At 40.0% G+C, this 19,110-nt stretch overlaps 1 protein-coding gene across 2 annotated transcripts in view; it reads right to left on the reverse strand.

Moving 5' to 3' along the window:
* EPHA4 (EPH receptor A4) overlaps positions 1-19,110 on the reverse strand; it is a 126,072-nt gene that overhangs the window by 27,476 nt on the left and 79,486 nt on the right. For both annotated transcript variants that reach the window (XM_019753685.3, XM_019753686.3), the window contains exon 6: positions 12-136. In XM_019753685.3, coding sequence (XP_019609244.1) covers positions 12-136 — 125 coding nt within the window. The remainder of the gene's footprint in view (positions 1-11; positions 137-19,110) is intronic.

Here is a 19,110-nt window from a genome sequence, read left to right on the forward strand (position 1 = left end):
TCAAGTAATACCTTCTCATAATACTTGACTTCATACTCCAAGATGACCCCATTGGGCCGATCCGGTTCCAGCCAAGCCAGAGCAACACTATATCTGGTAACTTCTTTAGCCTGGACCAAAGCAATGGATGATGGTGCTATTGGAAAAAAACAAAAACAAAAGACAGTTTGCTTTAGGGGGAAAAAAAATTAGTGGTATCAATCAATAATTTCATTTTACTTACAAAAATGAAAAGTGTGAAGGACTGTCTTGCTTTATTCCCAATTCCTATCTCTCTGTTGCCCAGTAAAAAGCATACTGCCATTTTTAGGGTTCTCTCCAGTATTATTTTGTATATGATTTGTCTTAGAAAAACAACCTCTGAAGTGAAAGCCTGGTAGGTCCACATGCCTGAGCATTACTTCCATAGCACCAGTAACCATTCCCCATAAAAAGCTGTAGGTATAGAGAATGCTATGTGCTTCTCATTTTTTGCAAGCCATGAAAGCCTTTGGCAGATTTCCTTTTAATCCCAGTGAAACTGCATCTCATCCTGCCTCCAAAGTATTGAGTGTCATCTTACTGGTCTTTCATTTTATACAAGCAACAGAATGTGCAACTCTTCCAAGGGCACTGGAGGGAATGCCATAAGGCAAACAATTTACATACTTTCCAATATAAATAAAAGCATTGCTTAATTACAGTGCAAGTTGAACACAACAATGCAAATAACGAAGAACAAAAATAAAGCAATGATAGTCTCTCCGGACATATACAGTGTTCTGCAACAGTTTTATAAGAGTTGAAATACTGCTTTTGCCTGCTGAGTAGCAAACTTTCTTTCCCGGGAGGAAGACACAAAAGCAGTCCGCCACCAGGTGTGTTATCAGGGGTGGGGAGGAAGAACCCAGTTGAGACTTATGTAACCAGGCTGCCTAATGCTTGCTTCTCCACTGGTGGTCACATCTCCTGCCAGCTGTTATCCAACTCCACTGTGACTGGCAAGGGTACAAAGGTACCATCTCCAGGGGGAAGAGGAAGCAGTCATGAAATCTGCAATCTTATCTAATGAGCTGCCGCTCGCTCTGCAGAACCAGAGATTAGGGGTCTTCCTAAATTGAATATATATTCTTTTTTGTTACCAAATTGTGAAAACGTCAAAAAATGGTCACTGTGGAACAAGAACGTAGCGTTGGGTCTTTCTACTGTTCTACACACACACACACACACACACACACACACACACACACTTGCCAAACCCTAACTCAAAGGAAAATAATCTGTCACTGAACATGGAATGAGGCTAGCTAGCTTCAAACCCACTTGACCATATCTGACAGGTATACTGATGGCAAGGAAAGCACACACACACACCATAATCACACAGGGAATCTTCTAGCTGAAGCCAGTCCAGCAGGGAACATTTCTTGGAGGTGGTCATTTGACAGCCCAGCATCTCTGTTAAGGTTGATTTGAGACAGTCACACACAAACAAACTTCCCTACTTCTCTCTCTGTCTTCTCCAAAGCAATTCCAGATTGGATCTCAGGCATAAACACACGTGAAAAGACACAGTGGATACACATGTCTTCCATCAAAGGCAACCCTAAGGTTAGTAATGCCAAACTAGATGAACAGAAAGCTGCACGCAGCAGACATATGGAAGCCACTGAACATCTGAAGAAAATGAAAAACGGAAATGTGCTCATTAGCTGTATTATAGCTCCCCTCCCCCAACACCCACACCTCCCTGCCCCACACACGCGTTTTCTCTTTCTTTACTGGTTGACACAGAGCCATTGTCCAACAAAATGCAAGGAGTGACTTTCATAAATATAGAGGAAGCAAAGGAGGCTAAGAAGGCTGCCTGGCTGTGAAAAGCCATTTCCCTCCAGGTAATAAATATATTGCCTAACAGAGCACTTTAGCATACACTCCATAAAAAGAGGCTCTTTACACTCTGATGTTCAGGATTGGGAAATGAAATAGAAAAGCAAGGCTGTCAGAAAGAAAGCAGGAGGGAGGAAAATCATAAAGTTATAAAATGAACTTTCTCTCAGCAATGGTCTGGGTCAGATTGTGATTATCAACAGATTTCTCAGGAAAGGATTGCCTGGTGGCCCTTGGACTGTCCTGATTAACTAAGCCAGTTTCTGTCTAGCTGGGTTATCACCGAACTGCTGCACGTGAGCAATGAATCTGATTAGCATTTTGGAAGTTGGAGCAGCAGTGCCCCTGCGCCTATGTAAAGGCAATACGAGCTCAGCCGAAGTGCTCCACAAATTTCAGGCAGAGAGTCCATATGATCGTGTTAATAGACTATTTCTAATGCAGCCCTAGTTGGGAAATTCATATGCCCAAAGGTGAAGACAAACCAATAGAGTGGACGCTGACTCAGCTGTCGTAAAAATGGAGAAAAGTGAGGTTCAAGAGGAACGTAGAATAAATAGCTCTAGTTCACACAAAGTATTATATTGTGTGGCTGTAAAGCCTGAGTTCTTCCTGAACAGATGCTTTTCAGAAGAGCACTTTTATCAGGCCATAGTGACAACAGCAATCCATGACCAAGTGAGACTGAGACACATAGTAAAACAAGCAACTGCATTATAGTGTAGCATGGCAGTCGTCTCTCCCCCTGGAGGCGAACATCTCACCTTCTGTGGGAAGAAAGATACGGGTTTGGGAAAAGCTGGGCTTTGCCACACTGCCAGTTTGGAGAGAAGAGTCAACTGGGTGTGCTGCACATTATAAGCCACACAAGGGTTCTTCCCTCACCTTTCCTACTAGACTTCCAATACAGCCTCCAACTCTACATCTGGAAGCCATCACCCTACCGTGTGTGACTGCCTGTGGCTTGTTTCCCTAGGTGAAGCTTTTGGCAATGGCATTTCTCCATCATTTCCCTGCCCCAGTGGTTCCCAAGCATCAGTCTTCTCATGTCACTCATATAATTAATCACTGCCACATTCCTCTGCAACTTGTACTATGATTTAAGTTATATATATACATATATATATATAATATATATAATATTATATGTATATATACATATATTTTTTAAATAGACACACTGTATTATTTTGAAAGGAAATTTCCCATTACTGTTATGACTTGCAATCATGGCAGGTAACCATAGAAACGAAAAGAATATCTAAGTAAAACAATGCTATCAATATTTGCTGGCCACTTTTGTGAGATTCTCCATACTTTGCCAAAAACAGGGATAAGCCGGTATTAGATCTGAAAAGAAACTAATTTTCACACAGGGCGATTCAGTATTATGTGACATTCCATCTGGGTCTTCCCTAAAAATCACCTCTGATGCCACCAACGGTATGTTTCCACACTTTGGTAAACACTGCCAAACCCTACTCAATGTAGAAATGTTTTGGGCCATGAGTCCCAAATACCCCAGGGTTCTGCTCTTTGTTAACAGAATCAGAAGAGGAGATAATAGACTAATAAAATAACAAATCGAACACTTGCTCCAAATTTATGGTTCAATGGGAGCTTTGACAAATCAATACCTTAATTCAAAAGAGGGCTTCTAATTCATGGTGGGAATTATGGTCAATAGGAAAAGACGAAGCAAAGAAAAGGTCCTGCTTGCCTTTCACTTCTCTGATTCACATTCTGAAACCTTATACAGACCTGGTTCTCCAGCAACACTGACTCGTCTTCTGAGCAAACACTTACTGAGCACCAATGGAACAAGGCAGAAATGCGGAAGGGCAAGCAAGCTGTACCAGATACAACCCATGCTGTCAAACTAAGTACCGTTTTATTCTTTAGACTCCTTATAAATGAAAACATTATGAAGACATTTTTGCAATAGTCTCACAGAGAAGACATTCTTTAATGTCAACTTGGAGGGCCCATCTTCTAGAACTCAAGAGGAGACAGTTCCTGCAAACGCTCTTTTTATCCAAGTTCTCTCGTGGCAACTGGGAGAAACAAGAGGTGGGTGTTTCCTCATCAAACTCCGTCTTGAAACACACAATGCACCTGCTTTGGAGTCAGGGAAAAAGCCCAGAGGAAGCTGAGGTCTGATGTAAGTATCCTCACTGATAGAAAGGGATGCATCTTAGATGGAAAAGCATTCCTATTTCCTCAGAGTTCTTTCCTAAAAGAGAGGTTTGCGCTTCTGGATGTAAGCAGGCATTCTTTAATGGCTAGAATTTTGACATAACACTCAGCAAGAAGAGGAGGTCATGCTAGTTGACGGTAGTATGGTTAGAGAAAGGTGATTGATGTAAACATCACAAAGACAAGAACTACTAAAGGGTAGTTTAAAAAAAAATAAAAGGCTTTGTGATTTAATTCAATTAAGTTCTTAATTTTTCAAAGATTTGAAGCAGAATTTTCCATGACCAATAGATAGCCACACTTGGCTAAATAAAGACTGTGACTGACACAAGAAGCCAGAATGGGGAGAAATGCATTATGGGAGGCAGAAAGAACCATGGATGGATTTAGAGGAAGGTTGGGGAGTATGGTCAAGATTTACAGGGACAAACAGAGAGGCATGGCTGAGCAGAGGTGCACGCCTCCAAATATGATTGGAATTTTCAGGAAATCACTAGCATCCTGGTTCTTGAAGGGCAGAGGGTTCATCTAGGACGTGAGAAATGCGGTAAATATTAAAATATATTAGACCGGCATATTTAAAGTATTCTTCACTTCACTAATTTGTTGGGAACAATCAACACATTTAAAAAGGTTTTTGGATAAAATTCCTGGTTTTGGATAAAATTTGATGGTTACTAATTGTCATCTTGGGCAAGTCACTAAAATTTTCTCACCTCAGTTCTTCTGTTTGTAAAACAGCTTCCCTTCCAGATATAAGGACGTCAGCTATTAAAATGTACCTCCCGTCAGGGTAGGGCTTTACCTTGCTCATCTCTATATCCCCACTAAGATGATGTCTGGCACATAGTGGGTGCTCAATAAATTTGTCAAGTGAATAAAAGTGAAGTGAATGTCAAAATCGATCGAAAATATTCTTTGTAGACAGCGAAAAGATTTCCTAAATACACAGTGGCAGAAGTAAGTCATTCCTAAAACAACGTTTTTTATCTGCATCTGTTTCAGATGACCTTTTGTGAGTTTGATTTTGCTATTTAGGTTCACCAAGATATTGACAATTAGGAGGGAAGCAAATGACGATTCTAATTATAAATGGAGTCTATTTTCTAAGGGATATGTGATGCTTCTGAACTTTTTTTGAACACACAACCTGTAAAATGTCATTCAAATTGTAAGTTAACATGAAAACCAGTTTTCACTGCGCCTGTTACAGGCAGCATTTGAGGCAGTGCTCTTTTGGTTGAGGAAGGTGCTGACCATCTACTCAGTATTTCTCCTCTGTATCTGGAGGGCATATACAAATAGTTCTCTTGACTTCCTAACCACAAAGGTGCCAAGGTGTTGAGACCCATCCCCCAAATCATAATCCTATATCCAGAAAGAGCCATAAGCATACCCCTTGTTTTATAACTCTGTGATACCCAGAGTTATCTGCAAAGATACACGCGTGTAAGCAAAGTGACTGCCAGGAGAGGCCATCAGCTCCTGCAGCGACCCCTGAAACCCCACCAAAAGAACATCATTGTTGAAGTGTCAAAGCCCTAAAAGAACCCTCCGCAGTCAGGGGAAAGGAGGCAAGATTAAGCATGTGGAAGAGACTCTGTATCCATACATCTATCGGAAACAAGTAAAATATCATTGTTTTTAATGATGGAGCAAAAACCAAAAGGAAAAATTCACCAAAGCTTGGAGGTTGAATGATCTGAGCTTTCTACGAGGAAGCCAAGATAAATCCCCTTCCCCCCAAATCATTCTGTATTCAAAATTCTACATATCCCTGAGAAATTGAGAATACTTGCTAAATCAAAACCCCATTTGCTATGTACCTGTGGTTCCATTTGGTTTAAGAGCAGACCACAATGCATCCAGAAGGCACATGTGGGTTTTATCTCTGTGTGTGTTTTTGATAAACAGAAACAGCACAGATTAGGGGCTGGATCATGACTCTCTAACAGTGGTACGTTTCACAACGAAGAATTACAGGAGATGCTTTGATGTCAAACAGAGGTGGTTCCTTTTAAGAAAATGGTAAATTTAACTTTCTTTGGTTCAAAGCTCAGCAGTTCTCCTTGCTCCCCACCTACGTGAATGCTGCAATTTTCTTTTATTCACTTCCTCAATGACTTGCCATTAAACACCTACAAGTCATTTTACTGCAGCAGTTTGGTATTTGTAACACTCAAATGGGATAGAGAAGAGAATAGGAGATATGGAGAAAAGAAAGAGAGGACGAATTCACTACAAATCTTTACTTTGTGGGCTACAAAACTGTTGTCTTGGGTCCAGCATCACAAGCAATGAATCAAAAACAGTTTGGGGGAATTTAAAGCGGGTGGGGGTGGGGAGCTGAAACAGATCGACTGCATTTCACTACTGGCTCAAATTAGGAGGTCAGGTCGGAGGGAGTAAGGCAGAAAATAAACAGATGCAAATAAAGGTCTCCAGCCTGTGGGCAAGGAAGAGTGAAAAAATCCTTTATGAAAGTTAAGAAACCTAAAGTGTGGATGTCAGTGACACACAGTGCCCAGTGTTTGGAGGAAAAATGACTTCTTATCTACAGCAGGATTGCAGGTGCCTCCCCAGGACCTGAATTTAAAGAGATGATGTTTACTCAAGGGGTCTTTCACTGATAGGAAAAACAAATCTACAGTTTATACATCTCTCTGCTTAATGCAAATACCCAATTTAAATTTAATTACTTGGCGCTTAAGGTGGTTTTTGTTCCCCCTTTTTTCTCATTTCAACGCCACAGTTCTGATTTGCTTTTTATCAAAGGTTTGCGCGTTTTAAAATGCTGTCAAGCATCAAAATTAAATGCTTCAGAGCACTAATGATATCCTTGTGATGAAGGGTTTTGCCGTCACAGAGATGCGACGAACTCTGGAGCTAATACAGCTTTCTTCTGCATCCCACCAAATGGAGGGAAGGGTTTCCCTGAGCTTTGCACTAACCTATGGCACCAAACAACACTGAGCACATTTTTTTGGTTTGTTTTCACAATTATCACTGCAGTATTTTGCAGTACTGCACAGTGTAGAGTGCTTTCATGTACTCATGCTCTCAGTTGCACGGCTTTCAATGAGCTGGGTAGCCCTCTGCTATTTTCTAGGTAAAAATCATTAAAAGACTCAAGCAAGCCCCTTCCACTCTCCTGGGATACATCACTGATGTCAGAACTCAGCCCTGCACCCCATAGCTTCTGGGTGCTATGTCATTAGTAAGCATGTAAGCACATTTTCTCATAGTTGAGAAGTGAAATTGTTTTTAAAACAAACCAACCGATCAACAAACAAAGGTATAGAAAAACTCAATTATTCCAAAATTGATACGGAATTATTTTCCTTCAACAAAAGGCCCAGAACAAAATTCTTAATTAAAACCTTTGGAAGACTCTGAATTCAATGGAGTTCATTTATATTTAAATATGAAAATATTAATATTAAGTTTATACTTAGAATATATGAGGGATGCATTTTTTTTTTTCATAAGGTGATTTCCAAGGTCAATACATACAAAGTCTATTTCAAACAAATACTATAAAATAAAGCAGGGCACAATAACACTTACCAAAAGATACAATAGACCCATGTTCCCAATGATTTTCAGAATCTGATTTTGGGACAATAATGATGCTTTAACTAAGTGATTCAAGAGTAAGACTTTACAAAGCATTTAAATGAGACTTTTTTACTTATTTTCCCTGAGAAATGGTTGGCAGATTATTTTAGACAAATCTTTTATAGAGAACTCTTAACCACATTTTAAAGAATGGAATGTGGTTAAAGCTATTCTTAGCCTTTGCATTAGGTGTGTGCATAGGAAGTTGAAGGTGTTGGGACTGGCCTCTGTGGCTAACTGTCCAAAGACCTGAGTTTCCCTCCCATAAATAACTACTTGGGATGGAACTGCTCAGACAAGAACTACATTTCCCAGACTGCTTTGCATGTCGTCTAGTTCTGGGCCATGAAATGTGGGTAGAAGTGATTACTCCTGTTCTAAACTGACACATAATAACAGCACCCTTGGGACCCACCATCCTCTCTAACCTACAATCTGCCAGCTGGATGTTGGTGCTCAGGCTCATGTGGGAAGCTCCCCCTCACGCAATACCACAACTAGATGCAAGTTGATCAAGAAATAATGTTCTATTGCATTAACCCAATAACTGGCATGTTTGGTTACAACAGGTAGCCATTCAGGTGAAGCGGAGTCATTCAGCAAAAAAAAAAAAAAAAAGCAATTTCATATAACATTTTCATATCATAACTAACTAAAATAAAGCATAGTAGTACTGTAGTCTATAGAAGACTGAGCTATGGTTTAAAGCTGCCTGAATTGCCTTTAGTTTCCTTCTTGAAAATTCCAGCTCCTGGGCAAGCGCAGTGAGCAGACATCCATTCCTTTGTGAGAGACTGGTGAGTGCGGCCCTGGGGCCAGCAATGCCAGGAATACACTGTGCAGCTTTGCAGGGACACAACACAATCACAGCCACAGGTCTTCCCACCTTCCCACGTGAAGGTATTCAGCAGAATCACACAACCCTGTGCTAAAAGATTCAGCTAAACTTGCTTTAATGCTAAACCGGCAAAGACAGTGGGGGTCTCAAAATGGCTAGGTTGAGTTTTCTTTTTAGAAAAGTGTTAGTTTCGTCTTCGTTGCATAGGTAACAGCTGACACAGTTGAAGCTTGGGGCCACGTGAATCAGAGCTAAACAGAGAAGACTGAGCAGAAATAGCATCTTTCTGCCAGGTACCTCCACACAGTTAACATCATTTAATCTTTGCAACTCGCTGAGGTAGTTATACTTATCACCTTTGACTTCGTATTTGGAAACACATGCAGCACAAAGAAATTAAATACTTTGACCAAAGCTATAAAATGAGATTCTAAACCCAAGTCTGCCGGACTCAAATGGAAGCATATGATTCTCTCTCCATACGTCACATGCCTGTAACAACACACACATTGAACTAGCATTTATTGAGTAACTACTGTGTGCCAAGCACTGTTGGAAATCTCTTGCATGGATGAATTCATAGAATCCTCACATAAACCCTAGGAGGCAGATACTATTATTATTCCCAGTTTATATATCAGGAAAATAAGGTCCAGAGAGTTGGAATAACTTGCCCCAAGTTACAGCTTAGAAGTGGTGAATTAAAAAGTCATGTGCTAGAGGCCACATTTTCAACCACTGATCTATAGAAAGCCTCGATCTAGTCTTTCCCTTCCTTTCACTGGTAAGAAATCAGAGACTTGAAGGTTAAATGGCTTGGTCTCCCACAGCAGCAGCAGCAGCATTAGTAACAGAGCAAATCTTAGGCCCGCCATGGGTTAGGTACAGGGCTTTCTATGTGCATTGCTGGTTGCCGGCAACCCAGAGGTCCATTAGTCATGACCCTTGTTCACAGAGAAAGCTTAAAGCTTTTGATGATGAGTCACCTCATATTAGACCTACCTACAGAGCTAAGAAGAGAATCATCTGAAACCGAAAAATTCAATTGCAAAATACAATAATAGTCATTGGAGTTAGGGAAGGGGTAGGAGGTACAAAGCAAGCTTCTGGAAGGTTGGCAATGTTACATTCTTTAACCCGGTGGATGTCACACAGGTGTTTGCTTTTCCGAGATTCACTGACTATACATTTGAGCTTTGTTCATGTTTCTATATGTGTATATGTTTCACAATGAAAAGGTTAAAAACAAATATTAACTAACTAAAATAACTAAAGTTATTTTAGAAAGACCCATCCAAAACCTTTAATTAACCCCCGGGTATAGATCTAAAGGTGTCGTGAAAGTTCTACGTTCTTGCAAATTAGTATTTTAATTATTAGGTTGGTGCAAAAGTAATTGTGGTCGGTTTAAAAGGTTAAAAAGAATTGCAAATATGGCAATTACTTGTGCACCAACCTAATATTTAAAAAAAAAAAAAAAACACTATTTTTTTGTAACTATTTAATCATTATGCTGAATACCTGAGCTGTACAGCAATCAATGCTCTCTGCAGTAGAGAAAATCTATTACTCAAATGCCTGTTTTAGCTTTAAAAATAGCTACTATCTTTAATTAGCATTACTACATGTACAGCCATAGCATTTGCAGTAGAATTACAAGTGAGTGACAGTTCATCTGAAAACCAAGACCCTGGTCCCCCAGAATTCACTGGGAATGACTTAGGCAGCACCCAACTGTCTCTGATGCAGTTCAAGTATGTCTTCTGTTTCGTCTGAGAGCTGCTTGTTTTACATTCTATTTGCTTGCTAAGAAATTTGTTGGCAGGTTCTGACAAGGGTAGCCCCACACTTGCCAACAAAAACATGGTAGGATCCAGTGTGTATTTCCTGTTAAGTAAGAATGCCAGTTCCAGGCAAACAGGAAAACAAGTCTTTCCATGGGAAGGCAATTTATAAGAATTTGCCTGAGCAAGACAACTGTTGTAAGATAAGAAAACAGGGCAAAGCCAGCAGCAACAGAAAAATTAAACACATTTTTTTTTCTGTGAATGCCTCTAGGAAAATGCATCTTCTCATTGCGCCTCTGTTTATTGAAAAGTATCTGGCATAAACTCTTAACTGACATTATTTTATATGTGTCTTGGTTAGACAGGAGGAAGATGCCTGGGCACAGGGAGCCCTTCCATGATCAATAATGCCCTCCAAAATTAATCTAGAATATGGAGGATGGTATAAAGGAAAAGGTCTCTTCTACTGAGCAGAAATACAGCAGAGTGGAAAAGGATTAGCAGCTGTGAATCAAGGCTTCTGTTCCTTTTGCTGTCAACTCCACTGGAGAGCTGCAGGCATTCCAAACCTGGAAAAATCAAAGCTGTGCTGTGGGCCTCAGGTTCTCTTTGTTACTCAGACAGCTGCTAATCGTCCTGCTGTGTGAGGAACGGTGAGACAATGCTGCAACATTTAGCTTTCTGACATCCAAGGCTTCTAGATCAGTCCCCAATTAAAGATGTATTAATCACAAAGACTCTAAAAGCCCGGATGATAGATGCGCCCAGTAAATCTCTGCTCTCTCCTTTCACTTTCCCCACTCAGGTTTCTACATTTACAGGCAGAAATGCTTAAAAGCCTGCTCCAGAAACGGACCAATAAAAAGCCATGTTCATTACTTTATATCAGATGCTTGACAATTTCCTACCCCCGAAAAGCCTTTCTGAAAAGAGGTGAGACATTGATCATTCTGCTAAAAGAGCCTGTCTGCTTCAAGAAAGAGAGCCACTGTGGCTGTTGTTATCTCTACTTTTTAAGTGTGATAACTAATTCAGGAATGTGTTTTTGCCACTTGCTACAGGGAAATCCCAATCATCTGTGTAGTTAAAACAAAAAATGCCATTAGATAAACCTAGGAAACTTCATGGGACAAAATATTAATAATACTAGTACTACCAATAATCTCCTCCAAGTTGGGTCAGGTCACCCTGAGGTCATGGCCCCAAGTGAGAGGGAATAATAAATGGTAGCTCATTCTGGATTGACACACCTGGAACAACAGAAAAGTGTATAGCTGGATGAAGACTCTTAAATTCCATGCTTTCTAATTTATGTTAATAAAAAAGTCTCAAAGTTACTTTTTCACATTGGTCTCCATTTCACAAGGGCACTGAAAATGGCCTTATTAAATCCTCCATCAAAGAGTATCATCCATAACTTATTCATAGCTATGAATAAGTGACCTGGTAACCAACCCCAAAACAAACAAATAAAAAAATAAAAAATAAAAGCAGATAGCCTGACTGATATTATCATAGAGTCCCAGAATCCAATTTTCTTTTTTCTTCCTTATATATAATTTTCAAAGGAGGCATCTAATCACTCTGATACAAAATGAAGAGAAATGTCTCAACACATGATGCTTATGTAACCTCACAAAGGCAGCATTAGCCATTCCGAGTTATTGGAAATCTTTTGAAATTAGATTCCTATTTTTCATTTCTGAGGCTAATGGAACCCATGAGAGACAAGAACAATATTTGCAAGGTGCCAGGTTGGTACCAGCTCAAGGTGCTGAGTTCCTTGGCTTTCAGTGGAGTCTGGTTATATCATGAATAACTCCTTCCCCACCCATCACCATCACAGGGACGGTCCACCATCCTCCAAACTGAAAGACTAGAAGTCAATTAGTGTCACTTATGATGTGAACACCTGTCTACTAAGACCTGGACCGAGACCAATTCCATTATAATAGCCACTCAATGGCTGCCAGATGGTCGGGCCTTGGACCACTTAGGATGTCGTCCAGATTCAAGGAGGTGACCTAAAGACAGTAAGGTCTAGAGTCCCATTAGTCGTCTCCTGAGTCACCCAATTCCCCATCACATATACAGTTGGAACAGGATAACTATTTTTCCTAATGGTTATTTTAAAAGACTACATGAGCTGCCCACAAAAAAGTCATAGTAACCAAAAATTGAGGATATATAAACTCCTTAAATTGTAGGCATTTTCATCATCCATTTTCATTTTTCTCTGAAATTACTTTTTAGTAACTTACTTTGTTTCTCTTATTTCATTTTGAAATGCATAGGCAGAAAAGAGGGGGATAAAAACAAATGATAAATATCTGTCAAAGAATAAACTGGAGTATGAAATGATAGGCTACAGATGATCACTGACAGGGTGAGATGGGCAGAGGAAACATTTCAATACAATTTTGGTTGCAAATCTGTGTTCTATGCTACTCAGAATTTTCCCCAGTCCAAATGTTGCTTGGCTTAAAGAATAATGACTAATGTTGAGAGGTACTAGCCATGTATGATAAAGTAGAATGTTACGGGTGGAAGAAAGAGAGAGACGGAAAGAAGGAAAAAGGAAAGAAAAAGAAAAGAGAGAGAGGGAAGGAAGGAAGGAAAGAATGGAGAAAGGAAGGAAGATAACCAATTGGGGGAAGAAGCACTTGAGACTCTCCAGTTTAATCCCAGATTGCTTTCACTGCCTAGAAGTCTGGGCAAATTCTGAACACAACCTATCAAAATATTCAGGGGACAACATCCATTAACCATAGAATGTTGAGGAGCAGGTTTTTCATACTACCTAAGGAAGTCTTCTTTTTATTTGTAGCCAAATGTTTCCTGTCCAGTTTCTTGCTTGCTACTTAGAAAAGCACAAAGAACTAACTGGTAAGTGGAGAGAAGAGATATAGAGACCTTTGGGTTAAATTACAACCAGCACATTTTGAAAATACTTCATATACAAATGGTCACCACATGCTATGCTCTCAAAAAAAATGTGGCCATGAAATGATATTCTTGCAGCCCTCATATTTGAAACTCTATCTTTTTGGCAATTCTCTTAAAAGCTATGATAAAGTTTAGGGAAAAGAGCATAATTTATGAGAAGGGATTTTAAGCTTGGGAATTTGCAACCATAGGATTAATTTTTTTTTTTTTTTTTGGAGTATCAGCCAGATACATAAATTGTATGTGCCAGATAGTTTAAACTCCTACAGGCAGTATATGATCGAGGCTGAAACAACAGAGCTATTAAATTTTAAAATATTATTAAGACCAATAGATGTCTCCAACTAGATCTGTGCTGGAGAATTCAAGATGACTTTTGTGAACATAAAGAATAACAAAGAATGTATTAGGAAAGCTTTAACTTTTTAGGACTTGAATTCTTTTCTTTTCTTTTCTTTTTTCTTTTCTTTCTTTTCTTTTCGTTAACTAGGTGGTTCACAACATCTCACTAGGGCCTCTTTTTAACACAACTTGCTGAAGTGTGAAATTCAGTATTACTGGCTCTACCCAGGAGTCAATCTGTAAATACCGGAAGGACCTCATTAGAACAACATCTCATCCCAACATCCCAGCATGGTATCTAAGAAAGACATCAGCGTAGGGCTCCAGCACACTATGGGCAGTTTTGGGCAAGTATTTCATGTTTGTTCTGAAATAGGAAGGGAGGAAGAGGTAGAGAGAAAGAGAAAACAACCACCATCCAAAGAACACGTACAGTTAAAGTTATACCCTTGAAGAGCTAAGGGACTTCTCATCTGTCATTCTCCCCAAACAATACATTTTACATTATATAAAGATTCCTTAACTATATTGCCCGCCACTCAGAGCCACACCTAAATTAGTCCACTACTTGGCATTTGTGTCTACAATGAGGGATCCAAACACAATGTGTGCTTTTTAGGGTCTATGACCACTGTTTCTGGTTACAAAAAGACACACTGAATTTTCACAGGATGCTATATCTGTACTCCTTGCTTTCAGTGGAAAACAAAGCAACAAGAATCCTGATTACCTACATGGGTGACAGTCCCACCCCTATTTTAAATGGTGAGAATGAGATGATAATAGCGCCAAGAACTCCCCAGCCTCCAAAAGCATCCCGCTAGAAAGTTTCCTAAAATCATGCTCTCCCAGAGCCCTGTAGGACCAGGATCAGATTCAGTGAAATTCAACGCAAGTAAGGACTCCACCAGCAATTTGGAGTTTAAATTTTAGGATCACCTGCTATTTGGGGATTTAAAAAAAAAGGCCTTCATTGTCTTGGAGAGTGGAAGGAAGACTTGCTTAAGCTCTCAGCCTGTTGCATATTCAAAATCTCGGCCTGTTTGTATGTTGTGACCCTGGCTTCGATAGAGGAACATGGAGAAAGCTGCGCTCTCATCTACATTCACACTTATGTTCAAAATACACAACTATTATGCTAAAAAAAATTAGGGTTGATTCAGGAGGCAGATTTATAGCTTGTAGTATGTTATCTAGACAACGCCAGCTCTCCAGGGAGCCATTGTGGATTTGCCCCTTTCAGTGCTTGTTCTAATGGATGGATCTTGTCCCAAGCTTTCCACACACAGTGAAACTGTTGGTGGCAGATCCCAATTTGGCACCCACTGAGAAGTTGAAGCTACACATTTAAGTCTTGTTTGTATGCACTTGTCACCAACAAAAGGTTCCTAGATAAGAATTTTCTTTTTAAATTATCTACCCACAGCCTTCATCACAGGGGCTTTTTTTGACAGTGAGGATCAAACTGCCTGCAAAATTCATGTATAAGTACAGATTAACATTTGAAAGATGCCAGGCTAAAAGGAGTGCTCCGCCCTTCCTCTTTTTCTCTCTCCCCTCTCCTTTCAAGAGCCATAGCAAAATAAAACAAGTATTTCAAATTATTGTCATTTTATCCATAAGACATTTTAAACAGATTATGTTTTAGAAAGTAGCCCTTCTGCTTTACCATAACGGAAAACAAAACATGGTTCAGGAGAGCCATAGTAGAATTCCATTAGGGTGGGCTGGCCAATTTATCAGAAGAGAGAAAGAAGGAATTGAATACAAGAGTTGTTTCTTTGGCTATGTGTCTATATTGGCAGCCATTTTGCTGACTGTTCAGCCCGATTCCCACAGCACTCTGGGTACTGACTTTCACGTGTGGGACCAAATATTTAGTGACATTTCCCAATGAAAGCCACAATGTTCACTAGGCAAGAGACCACACTGATGTCTGGCACCGTCTCTCTCTTTCTGTTATTTCAGTTTTGGGACAGGCTATATAAACTTTTTCATTCTTCTGGCACCGGCAATCATGGAAAATGTGTATGCGTGCATGCACGCACACTGGGGGCAACGGGTAGACACTGGGGGAAAACTCCTTTAAAAAGAGACATTTTTAATACTGGTGGACAGAGCTAAATCTTGCTTATCTTGACAGATTAAAATGTAAAACCAAAAAACCACTCACAAGTCTTTACAAGACAACATAGCAATACTCTCTTATTGTATACCCACATGAAAATAGCACAGGAACGCTGAAATTTGGAGAAAGCTCTGTATATTGGAGTGACATGGACAGGCATTTTAATTAGTTCCTGTAGATTTAAGATCTCTCAATGCAAGATTAGTCCTGCAGCATGGCTGTTGGTTTTCCTGGTGTTTCAAGGGGAAAAAAAAAATCTTTAGAGCTATCAGTAGGGGGTTAATGGAAGCTTTGATAAAGTTTCTCTGGATCTTTTTATTGATGCTCAATTGCAAACTGAAATTAGAGTCCCTTCTGGCTCCTCTGAGGAGACAGTAATTAATTTAGCCAGTTGGAGTGACAACTGGACAATTCAGGAGCCCATATGAAACCTCTGCTTGCCCTGCACTGTTCTTTCCTCATGTCAGCCTGGCACTTATTTTTCACATCCCTTGATGGCTTCTCCAGAGGGTGTAAAAGTTGGCAGTAGTATTCAAAGTAACAAGCACAACTCTGAGAAATAAAAAACAAATCAGAATTAGACTGTCAAGGGTTTAGGCTGAATGCTACTGAATGGATTTCCCTTCTCACAAACGAACATGTGTGCATATTTATGTAGGAGAGAAGGGAAAGGCGTCAGGAAAAATAGTGTTCTCAGTCCTGGGTGTATAAATAAAACTTTCATTTTCCTAGAGTGAAATATTCACATCTTAAAAAAAGTGCAACCCATTTTTTACTTATATGCAATAATTACCAGTAGGCTCTATAGACATTTGTCTATGCTGCTCAGTCAGCCTTGACGCTGGATAATTTAGTGGGCTCTTTTGGAAGGCTTTTGTTTTTTCTCCTCACCACGACTGGTGGCACCCACCCTGAATACAAATTCATGGACCCTGGCGCCACACACCAGAGGCTATACTGTTGCATATCTACAGGTTTATTTTATTCTTAATTATGATCATAATTAGTGAGTATGTGTAATAATTATAGGGGTGGCAACAATATTGCATAAATACGAAATTATTTTATGTGTAAAGTTAGATCAAGAGACAGTTCCCTTAAAAACCAAGGTCCTGCATGTTTCTAAAATGTACATTTCCTAGTCATTAAGAATGACACCAGGAGCCCATAGCTGGATCAGAGCTGCCAATGAGAAAAGCGCAGTCTGGCTTCTCTGAAGCTCCAGGTGTGCTTCTTCAGGTACAGAAAGGACTTTCGAATTAGCTTCCACTGTAGAGATAGATCCCAACAATTACACACCGACTACAGTTGGCCCTTGAACAATGTGGCATTAGGGGGCTGACACCCCTGCAGTCCAAGCTCCAGGTATAACTTTTGACTCCAAAACTTAGCTAACAGCCTACCGTTGACAGGAATCCTTACTGATAACATAAACAGTTGATTAACACATATTTTGTATATGACATGCGTTAATACTGTATTCTTACAATAAAGTAAGCGACAGACAAGAACATGTCATTAAGAAAATCATACGAAAAAGCACATTTACAGTCCTTACTGAAGAAAAATTCGCGTATTAGTGGACCTGCGCAGTTCAAACCCCAGTTGTTTGAGGGTCAAGTATTCTGAGGAGGCGCAAACAACTTTTCAGCAAAATTTCTCTCAGTGGAATTACTTTACAATTTGTTTGGAAGAGTTTAAAATACGTCTCTAGAAAGATTTCTGACTTAACTAAGCGATTTCGCTAGTTTCATGGCCTGTTTGTTTCCTTTCAAATTCCGAGTAGTAATCAAAAAAAAACACAACATGATTTACTTGAGATCAAAAGCAAACCAGAGAGTTTCATTATAAAGGAAGCTGGAACCATAGAGCTCTTCCTATGGGGGTCTCCTGTGAACGTCCATAACCCTAGCTCCTCCCATAACCTCCCCCGCCCCCACGCTGCCTGATCCTGTTTCCTTCCAGTTCCAGCTCATCTTTATCACTATCTAGAAGACAGGTAGCAATTATACCCAGTGGGGATGAGAATTCCCACTGTTCTCCATTATCTCACTCAAATAACATAATATGTCTAATTAAAAGATGGCAGACAAAGAGAGAATGGGGTCTTACCAGTTGAGTAATAAAAGACAGTATGCCTCTCGTACTTAGTTATTTTCTTTTCTCTATGCATTATTTTGGCTTTATGAAATTTATCACTACTTGACAAGGAGTTCACTGGTTGTTTCCACTGTAAATAAATGTGTTAATCAACAAACAGGGAGTGAGCCTCTGCTACATGCTGGGTAGTGGTATCCTGTCCCTTTACTGTTGGTGTGGTATTTTCTGGCAGTTTTTTTAATTGTCTATCTGAAAGAATAAGGCCAGTCTAACAAGCAGCACCAGTTCTTCTGATGGCACAGCAACTGGGATTCTTCATAAGAGGCCCCAAAGGGCCTTTTTTAACCGAGACCAGTGGTGAGTGTGTTATGTTCCCAGCACAAAGTAATGGAACTAAGCAAAGACAGGTTGGTGATGGAACCCTTAGAAATGGGCATTGCTATGAAGTCACAAGATCTGTGTGTAAACATATCTTTAGAACAGAGTTCTCAATCTTGGCACTAAAGATATTTTGGACCAGATAATTCTGGGGGGTGGGGTGGGGGGGGAGTGACGGGACTGTCCTCTGCATTATAGAGTGTTTAGCAACATCCCTGGCCTTTACCTGCCAGATGCAATAGCACATCCCCTCCTCCCAGGAGTGACAACCAAACATGTCCCCAGACATTGCCACATGTCTGGGGAGGGACCTGGAACAATTATAGTAGAGGTGCAGCTAGCTTACTGCTTTACCCTACCAAGTAAATACTTCGTCAGGGTGGGGGCTGGAGGGGTGAAGGGAAGGCAGGATTCAGATGCATTCTGATAATTCTGCTGAAGCATTTTTGGAATTTTCCCCATTCTTTTGAGAATTGTCTTTAGAGCCAGGTTTGTAAACATCACAGGGAAATAAGCCCCATTTCTTCACGCTCATAGCTCATGTCTATATTCTTGGAATTACAGAATTTTAGGATTGGAAAAGAACCTAAAAGATTATCTAGGTTCAAATAATTATGTAATCCATTAAATATTTGAACTCCTGCAAACTCAGAGTGTTAAAGATGTTTGTCACTAACACACTATAGCTGTGCTAAAGAGATTACCAGATGTATTGCACTGTAAAGCATGGGAAACAGTGTCATATGCAAAACAGAAATCAAAATGGTTATCACTCTCCCTGGGTGCAATCTGGGGGTAGTATAGAATAAGCCACAGGGGTTCATAATGATTTAAAACCAAGCAACCTAGAATATGGTCGAGCCCCATAGGGGGGAGACAAGTGTGAGGGGTGGGGCGTTGGGGGTGCA

This window comes from Rhinolophus sinicus, chromosome 17, assembly GCF_057876585.1.
Source record: "Rhinolophus sinicus isolate RSI-liver-muscle chromosome 17, RSI-T2T, whole genome shotgun sequence".
NCBI classification, from domain to species: domain Eukaryota; kingdom Metazoa; phylum Chordata; class Mammalia; order Chiroptera; family Rhinolophidae; genus Rhinolophus; species Rhinolophus sinicus.